This window comes from Cryptotermes secundus, unplaced genomic scaffold, assembly GCF_002891405.2.
Source record: "Cryptotermes secundus unplaced genomic scaffold, Csec_1.0 scaffold1242, whole genome shotgun sequence".
NCBI lineage: Eukaryota > Metazoa > Arthropoda > Insecta > Blattodea > Kalotermitidae > Cryptotermes > Cryptotermes secundus.
In genome coordinates, this window is record NW_019739237.1 from 892086 (window position 1) to 902325 (window position 10240).

The 10240-nt window shown below is 39.4% G+C and overlaps 2 protein-coding genes across 2 annotated transcripts; one reads left to right on the forward strand and one right to left on the reverse strand.

Annotated features, from left to right (window-relative positions):
• Positions 1-1866: 1866 nt before the first annotated feature.
• On the reverse strand, positions 1867-4719 carry LOC111871826 (the record flags this gene model as incomplete). Its single annotated transcript, XM_033754427.1, is given in 3 exon segments — positions 1867-2259; positions 2723-2914; positions 4634-4719. Coding segments are annotated over 3 exon segments (393 nt in total). The 3' UTR covers positions 1867-2133.
• A 3244-nt stretch (positions 4720-7963) lies between these two features.
• Positions 7964-9678, forward strand: LOC111871827 (U4/U6.U5 tri-snRNP-associated protein 1-like). The gene is made up of 3 exons (XM_023865195.2): positions 7964-8146; positions 8463-8596; positions 9547-9678. Exons 1-3 carry the CDS (start codon positions 7981-7983, stop codon positions 9673-9675), a joined length of 429 nt encoding a protein of 142 aa, XP_023720963.1. The 5' UTR covers positions 7964-7980; the 3' UTR covers positions 9676-9678.
• The last annotated feature ends 562 nt before the right edge of the window (positions 9679-10240 follow it).

Genomic DNA, 10240 nt, shown 5'->3' on the forward strand with positions numbered 1-10240 from the left:
GAAGCAAGCGGTGCATTGGTCAGTGAAAGTCAGCTGTACTCACCAGCCAGCCCTCTGTAATACTTTGACTAATGAAAGCAGCATGAATGGGTGTATGGTGCATGGCACCACAGGGAATGTATCCTTGTCGGGTTATCTAAAAAACTCAGAACTTCCATTACCTCTTTTTGACCATGCAACAGAGACCAAACCTGTATTTCATCTTCTGAGGTTGGATGAATTTATTAACTTCCGTAATGAGCCGAAACCCCTTTGTTTGGCAGTCGTGTTCCAATCCATAGTGGGACACATAGGCAAGCAATGGGTAGAGGCTGTAATGCACAAAGCAGTGGGCAGAAAATCCAATCACTGACAGTTCATGAGTAGCAGCTCTGTAAGTTGGTTATGGTTTTAACTGTTGTCACTCTTTTTTAGCCATGAGGCAAAGACTGAATACCAACTTTGTTGTATATGAACTAGATAAAATGCCAATAGAAACTTACATGTTGCAAACTGTCTAGGGTGATGAAGCTGTAAGTCATAAGTGTATCCGAATGATTTAAATGATTCAAAGATGGGCATGAGGATCTTCAGTATTATCCAAGAAGCAGGTGTCCTTCGATCTCTCGAAATGCAGACAGAATAGTAGATGTCTTTGAAATGGTGATACGAGATCGTCAATGGGCTCTCAGAATGATGGTGAAACAATGACTATTCGTCTGATCCTCCATGAATATTTACAGAGAAGGAAAATCTGAAAAAAGTTCATGCCACACAGACTCATGGAAGAGCAGAAACATTGGAGACTCACATCACATCAAGACTTCATTCAGACTTGTCAAGATAATCCCAACTGACTGCATTTCTGGTGTCCACTCAGTCTTTAACTGAAACGAGTACCAGGAATCTACCTGGGGGTAAAGGGCGGCTGGCACATAAGGATGACAAACTCGGTGCCCTCTGTGAGCTTACTGTCTACAAAATGTAGGGGCTTCAACATTTTACACCCGTATGGGCCTCCATGGCGTCATAGAGATAGCTTAGGGAGAAAACTACCATTGAAGGAAAGAGGTTTCACAATGTTGTGAAACGACCAAACTGAACATTGTTCCTTTGAAAGCCTCTTGACAACTTTTTCAAAAACTTTCTAAACAATTCAACACATGTATTAAAGTAGGGGGTGATTACTTTCAATAAAAATGAAACAATTTTTGATTTCCTTGTATTCTTTCTTTTTCCACACCAGTCTGGGAACTTCATTGCCAGACCCAGTATTTGATGCAGTATATACACAGATTACAATGAAACTTGGAATTAGCACTATGCCCATGGAGCCCACCCTACGTCAATACTTCTAATTTCCTACCAGTTCCATGCTGCAAACTTCAGAATATCACACCCTAAGCTAGTCAAATCAAATGTTCATTACTATGCTCTTTTAAGATCCCAGCCCAGGATATTACCCAAAGCCATATGTAAGTCTTATGAGAACAGTTTCTTGATGTAATTGTGCATAATCATCATTTAGAAGAACCCTCAATTAATTCAAGAATCAATCATTTCCCTACAGATTCATCAAATAAGAATTTCACTGTTCTACGGAAATCAACACTTTCTATAATTATGAATTTATAACTTCACCAGCCTGTGCAAAAGAGATGACAGTATTTAACGGACATCAGGGTAGGAAGTTTCCATGAGTATGAGAGAGACAAATTCACTGCACAGCTCCTGCATGATCACAAGAATAACTGTATCATGTGACTACTTAAGTATAAGTAAGACACACTATAAAGGTTTCAATTTCCAGGAGTGCACTATCAATCATGATTACGAAGGAAGTTTCAGCTGGTACTTTCATACCATTATAAGGTTAAAATGAGCAACTTTCACACTGTCATTTACATTTTATTACAGAAAAACAACCATATACAATTCTCATAATTTTATCAAAATTAACTTGAGATCATTCCAATCCATGCAAGTGGCATCAATCACAAAAATTATTTCTTCTAATTTAATTTGACTGAATCAATCAATAAACCAATCACACCTTCAAGCATCACTTTGTACAGCACTCATTAAATAAGCAGGTTACAAAACTCTGATATTCAATTCTGATCTCAAACTAACTTTGATTTCAAAATTATTCACTTATGAGTTTGCATTAGGGCCTCTCCTGCGGCCAAAACCCTGAACAACATTCACAAACCGGCGATTGTACTGTATACGTCGCTTGGCACGGCCAGTCTTTTTCTTCTTCTTCTCTTGTTTGTCCACCTGAAAAACACAAATGTAAAATTATTATACTACTGTGAGTACAGACCAAGGTATGCATATGTTACTGTGAATGTGGATACCCGCAGACTGTACACATTTACCAAAAAGTGTATGATATAATTTATTACACAAAGACAGATTATGTGCCTTTCTGATATACATGGCATTGGAGAATGTCAATAAGGTTTACTGAAATGCTGCAAACTGTTATTTGCTGTACACACTCAAGCACACGATTTCTTGCTACTAATGAAACTTTGAATGATGCATTACATCTGATGATTTAAACGTATGATTGCATTGTTATGAGCTTAGGGTTCATTACTCTTCCTTACCTTGGGNCGTACACACTCAAGCACACGATTTCTTGCTACTCATGAAACTTTGAGTGATGCATTACATCTGATGATTTAAACGTATGATTTGCATTGTTATGAGCTTAGGGTTCATTACTCTTCCTTACCTTGGGGGTCTGACCTTTGACTTTGCCAGCACGAGCCAAGGAGCCGTGCACCTTCCCGCCCTTCACAGAAACACTGACATCGATGCTTAAGCATCGCAGGTTGGTAACAAGATCATCCTCATTCAGAGGTGACCCACTACAGTAGAGGTGAACTTCTTCCACAGGAATGCTCTCCAACTCAGCTACTTGCTCCTGCAAAAGCCAACACAAAATTTTAAACACCACCACAACTGGTGGGGGGACTGATTTGAAATCTCAAATTTAGGGAGCCCCACCCCCCAAAAAATAGGAAGGGCAATTGTTTGAGATTAATTATGCATGTTCTTCAGTGCTGTATCAACTGTAAGCATGATGGCACAACTGTGAATGATGAATCAGAAATGACAACGAAGGAAACGGTTGTGGTCTCAGCCTTTCGCTGTGAAACAAGTTCATCCTCTGCAATCATCTCAGAGCCTGCTGCACATCACCAAACCACTCTGGTGGAACAAAGACACTGATCCAGCCTACCCAGGCCACCAATATTTGGACTGAGAGCACCACTGACAAGTGCATAGGTCAGCAGCAGAAACCAGAACTGCATCAAACTCCTGACACGCGCACAACAATTCATATTCATGCACAAATTGAGAAACTTCCAACTTCACAACCTAAACATGAAACCCAGCTCCTATACACGGCATCCATGAGATTTCTGAGAAGAATGTTCAAACCCAGCACTGATTTTATCCAATTTCCCTTCTGTGAGTTCTCTCCATTTTCTTTCTTTTCTGGGGACCCAACTATTTCTTTCTCAGTCCTAACCCATTAACAACTGCATGAACAGTTCTACTCTACATAGCCATAACAACATAAAAATTATGCTGAAATCTTCCCTTTATACAACCACTTTTCACTCAGGTATCGGACGTGAACACTTCTCACTCCAAAGTCTAACTCACACATGGCATTTCAACATAGGAAATAAGAAGACCAAGTGAATCTCTGCTTACTGTACAGGTCAAATGCAGTAGCTACAGTAACATGAGGCCCAGGATTTATGAGTGGGTTAGCATATAACTGCATTGCTTCCTTCACAGCAGCTGTTCAATGATTTATTTGGATAAAATAAAAAAGGACTTTCAGTATGTACACACGCTTGCTGTTATGGTATTGTTCGAAAACGAAATATCCGTATGTCAACTTGATTAGGCAAGTGTGTGACATTTCTGCCTCAGCAGCAGAATGATTTGCAACAACTTCTTCTCCCATGATCACACTGTATAATGATGAGCCTAAAGGCACCATCTGCCTACAGGAACTGCAGGAAGCCATCAAAAACCTCAGACAGGAATGCACACTTTTGGAAGGAACTTAAAATGTTTTCCTCCAAAATGCCATGGTAGTTCATGCTTGCAGTTTATTTAGTATGCTGTAATAACTTTGATAACACAGTGCTAAAGCACTGGATGAAAGCAAGTAATGAACTGGAGAGCATGTAGTAGGAAATGGTCATATACCAATTTATGGTAGTATCCCAGCACTTTCTCTCAGCAACCAAAAAAAAAATCAATCTCTTCCAAATGTCTTTCTATTTGGGTCAAACTGGCTCAATTCACCCAGTTCAGTCAACTATAACCATTAATTAATACAAATATAAAGCAGTTTAGCTGACAAATTTTAGTAAAACTCCCAAATATTACTTTTATGAAAATCTGCTCATTTCTTCACAAGTTTACATGTGAATAGACAGGCATGGCAAAGCTGACAGGGCAATTCTGCAACTCTTCGCTGTAAATGCATCACATCACATAAGTTTCTTGCATTTTGGTGTTTCTAAACTCTGTGAAATAAAGTGTTCAAAATTGTACTTTGAGGAAAGCACATCAACCACTGATCCAGTTATAAGTAGAAGTGAAGTAATTCACTTACTCTGATCTGCCCAACAGACTCACTGCCTTCACAGTCAATAACATGACTCCCCTGTCCTCGTACAAGCAGCTGCATTATGCTTTAATCTGAAAAAGAAAGAACGCTTAATTAACACATTCACTGAAGTCAATTCATTGGTCAACCTTTAATACTGCTAGACCTCAACTGTGATTTCACACAAACTTTCATTTTGTTTGAATAAAACCACATTACACTGTATCACCAATGCACAGAGGTCCATAGATGGGTCACTTACATCACTAGGCATTACCCACTGCCTAGTACTTCCTTCTTTCTTCATTTCCCTCTACCTAGCCTTACATTTATAATGCACTTCTGTTTAGTCCATGCAATAACAAGGCAGCTCCCATGAGATATGACAGTTGAATGAAGTCACAGTAAATCTCTGGTGACGTATCTATCACCTTTGGGTTGGTTGCCTATGTCAAACTAGGTCATTGCTGTGAAAGGAACAGTGTAGCCTTAAAAGTCCAGGAATCATACCCACACTTGTTTCCCTAAGCTAGTGGAGACTAAATCTAGTCATCTATCTCACTTTGGGTTTATCTGTAAAGCCCACATGTTCACCCCTGAGCTTCAGATTTCTAAGCAATTGTATCCTTCTGTTTTCCTTTTGTCAACTTAAAGCTTTCACCCTTACTATGAGGGAGTGCCTGCTTTTCTTCAGATCTCTGAAGTGTGAGGAAGCAGATCCTTAAATAACCCAGTATGCACCATGACCAGTAAAGAAGAAAGTGCCCAAATTTAAAGGGACTGCACTCGTGCAGTCAACAATTATGTGCACCTCACTGCCAATAGCCAATGAGAAGCTGTAAATTTGAAACCTTTCTTTTCAAAGCAACAAAGAGGGATGCTATGACTTAATGTCTTTGACACTAAGCAGTCTCAATTTGGGCTTTGAGCAAGTCGGACATATTCTGTCACATTAGTGTGCAAGCATGGTCAGTTGTAACTGTTCGTCAATTTATTTTAAAGTCATAACCTGACCTGCCGGTTACACATATATGTAGATGAATTACATGTTAATATATACTGGTTTTTCTGCGTGTAAATGGTTTTACTGCATTGCACAAAAAATGAAAACGAAGCTTCTTTATGTCACCTACTCGTATACTACTTAAATGCACACTGTATATCCTTGAGAAGAACTCAAGCTCAAGTGTAGTGGCTGGCTACATAAAATTCTTCCCACAACTTGGAACAATTATTTTCTTTCAAATGCTTCAATCTATATTGTGAGACTAACAGAGATACAAATAATGATTACACAAGGTATTCCGTGTATAATTTCCAACAGCTGGAGTTGGGTCAGCGACTGGCTAGAGACTGGACAGTCAAGATTCGATTCCTGGCAGGAGCAACAGATTTACATCTACACCACAGCCTCTATTTATAAAGTGTATTTGTTTGCCTGGGATGGCAAGCGTAACATGTATCACGGCATTCATAAATGTTAGTGCCCAGCAATGTAAGTGTATTACCCCAAAATAGGTCGTACTGTTAATTACCACCCTAGCAATTATGAAATCTGAAATTATTCGTTGTTTATCTTCCACATAATTGTCAAAACTGACTTGCTTTATGGACTGATTAGACACCTGGCATCAAACAACAAACTGCATGCACAAAAAGTGACATCCTAATACACAATGCAAGACAAAGCAAGTAATATATACCTTTTTTCCTCTCGAGCTTCTGAAATGTTGAAAACTCTAATAAAAGCGGCTTTCTTTTCATACGGAAAACACGCCTTCTGTCCACCAAACCACTTCCGGAACAAATAAGACGCAAACCGGTATCCCGCGGAAACTCAATTGGTGACCTCGTGACGTCACGACTACACTACTACACTATCTATAATCAGCTTTTGGTATAAGATGGGTGACGTCAGTGCTGAGAGCACGGTCGGTAAGAAGGCATTCTATCGTATCAGTTTGTGCCCCCCCCCCAAGGGACACGTAGTTCTGAAGAATACCAACAAATAATTTAATACAGTATTATATTTAAGCATCCTGTTACACTCTACACAATACATGACACAAACTCCGTCCTAAGTGCAAAAATTTATTGTAGTTCTTACGTCTTCCTTTCTTCTACACATGTTTCGGCCGTAAATGGCCATCATCAGGTGTATATTCTCATGTAGCTGCTACACTGCCGGTAGTGGAAAACTGGAAAACACTGGAAAACACCAGTCTTCCCAATTATTCACTTCTCCGTTGCTAACAGGTCCCATATATCAGAATCCTTCCCGCTTATATCTGTCAGATATTTACAAAATCTTTGTTAACCTACACACGTCAATTTGATTTTTCGAAAACTGGCACGAATCAGAGTTCTTCTTGATGAGTTTGTGTTTCAGCTAGCCAAGAAATTCCTAATCTTTAAAAAAACAGGTATTCACAGGAGTCCGTAAGTGAACTGTCCTAAGCCAGTTGAATCTGGTCCGCATCCTCAGACTCTTTCTGTAAGGACCTCATTAATACTCGTAGTAGCCTCCCACCTACACCTACGATTCCAAAGCCGTGTGCTCCATAACTTTGCCAGACTAAAATATTTCACGCATTTCTCATCTCATGCTACCCGCACAATCTGTTTCTTTCATACTGATTTTTATCGTTCAAATAATATTTCTTAGGTGAAAGAAAAATATACGTTTGCTTCAGATAAGTTTAAAATACGTAAGTACTGATCCGTACAAGTATCTCAAATTTCAATCGCCTTATTGTTCTTTCATTGTTTTCTCCACGTTTCCATGGATTTTATATTTTATCATAAAATGCTCTCCTCAATTTGAATGCCCTGTTCCTACGGATTTTTGTAAAGTTCTGTAATTGTTTTCTTGTAAAACATCTCGTTTAAAGCCTGCTCTTGGGTATTTCGTGACATATATATTACAAAAGAGTGTTCGGAGGAATTTGACGGAATACGTGTATTTTTGTCCTCTTGCCAGAATGAATTTCTGTAGGTTGCAATAAGGTCCTTCATATTTTTCATTATACTATTATTGTTGTTGAAAAATATTATGTATTCAATGCGCCCTCAGTCGCGCAGCATGTAGCCTGTCGCTATACCGACTGAGCTATCAATCCAGTTTAAAATGTGGAAATATTGCATTATCTTTGATCAAAGTTCAAAATTAATTCTGTTTTTGTTCTTGTAGTTTAATGGCACTCACCATACAGAGCTGCGTGATGTTGAGTATAAATAATTTTGTAAGTTGAATAATTTTGGTCTTTCTACAAAATTATTAGGAGCTACACAAGAAATTCCCGAGAGATCGATCACCATCGATCCATCGATCGTTACTCTTACTGATATCCAAAATGAGAGTTCGTCCGGTGTTAATGGAGATGACCGGTGATGACACTCAAGTTTTCATCAATGATAGTAGTGAAACAATTGAGGTAACGAGTGTTTGTTGTCATAAATTTAAAATAGAACTCAGATCAGCACAAAAAACTATTGAACTGCTACACGCCCAATCGTACCGTAAGTACAGATTCATGTTACTTCCACAGTTCTAACTCAAGGGGGGGAACTGGGTTCTTATGTTCATGAATCTCCGCTGGCACATCTGGCTAACCTGACTTAGGATTTTTCATGGTTTTTCACAGTACCACCAGGCAAATGTTGATTGGACTTAGTATCCCTAATCAGGCACCAAGATTTTTGAATACATTATTTACTAACCATCAACCATTTGATACTATATAGTTTCCGCTACGAAGTGTGTTGTGAAATCATGAAAGGAAATGTGGTGCAGGAGCAGTTTTGCATGTTATTAATAATCGGACACAACTTTCAGCTCCAGAAGAGATACTGTCCAACATCAAGATTGAGCCCGACGACAGCGAACTGGAGCTACAGATAGCCCTCAAGAAAGCATGCAGACTGAAGCTGCAGGAGACTGTTACAGAATTAAAGAACAGTGTAGGAAAGGTAAATCACATCGGCAGATTTCCTTTTTAATCCTTCTCACAAATGTTTAGCTGTAGTAGGGGTCATTTCTGTTGTTCAGTCGAGGCCATCTTCCCCTTACCTGCCTCTCTGCTTTTCCTCCCTGATGCAAGAGAGGAGCAGCCCTATGGATAGGAGGTGGGAGGTGATGAATTTGTCCCTAGCTACAGAATCCTGTGCCATGTTTAGTTCCTACAATGTCTCCATATGTTCCAGTTATAAAATGTTGCACAGAACTTTGTAGTAAAGTTCATTATGATGTTTCCTCCTTGGTTACTGTAGAAAACCATTGTACTCTAGAGAAAGTATATTGTAATTTAACCTGCAGGATATTAAATTGTTTCTCTCACAGTCTGTTGTAGTGGGCCTCAAACAAGTAAATCATATCACCACATTTAAGTAATATCATCATCCTTTCTTACTGTGCTACAAACTGAAAGGTCATGGGTTCAATTCCCAGTTAGGTAATTGGATTTTTAGATTGACTGAATCCTTCCAGTCACACTATGACCCTGGGGTCAACTCAGCCTCTAAGAGAATGAGTACCAGGAATATTCTTGGAGGGTAAAGGGCGGACAGCATGTAAGGCTGACAACCTCACCGCCATCTGTGTGCTTATTATCGAGAAAGTATGGGAGTCTCGACGTCTCGCACCCCTATAGGCCTCCATGGCCTGTTACAGGGAGAGCTCTACCTTTTTTTATACTATCATCCTTTCTTGTATTTTGGTTATTCAGACCTGTTATGACCTCCTGTCAAATAGGTACCAGGGGCTGTTTCCCTGGGTGTGGGAGTGGCGTGGAGCTGGCCACTGACCTCCATCTAGAGCATAAGTATTTAAGCATAGGGACAGCTTTGCATTTGTGGATACTACAAAACAGAATGCTATATAGCTACATAATTTAACTGTTTGTGATTTGTGATGTTTGTAGGTGGCAGAGTCAGTATTGAAGAGAAACTCAGAAGGAAACATGGAAGGTGGTTCCAGTGTGCTGAATGCTACAGCAGAATTCTGCTGTACGTTGGGTGACATCCCCATTTATGGTCTGGCTGACAACTGATGATGACGCTCAGGAACTGCTTGTGAGTGCAGCATAACCGTCTGCAGATAAATGTACACTTGGCAAGGCACTTTGATTTAGCATGTGTCAAGACTAGAACAGTCCATTGCCCGTCTACGGTTAGTTACTGCAGCTGCAACAGAATTGGAATATATTTTAATTACAGTTGAATTCCATGATAATGGATAAATAAATTATTGAACTGGAAACATCCAACAGAAATCCTAGAAATGAAAGCACTCGTTATAAAATAAGAATGTGACAGTTGAGATGGTATAACCTTTTTCTTCTTCTTGACAAGTCGTACCTTCTGGGAAAAAATGCTGTATAATGTGATAAGGTCCATAAGCATTTTGAAGGAATGTCAGTAGACTTACAGGATGTGACTTCCCAGAAGATAGTGACTTTCTTAATCTCCTCTACAAGAATCTCAAATCCAGTCTTTTTCCCCCATCTGTTATTTCTTCTTTCTCCCTGTGCCATGTGCATGATGCAAAGGTAGAAGAGACGCTACTAGGAATTATGTGTGAAATTGAAATAGGGATGAATAAATAGCTCAGAACAT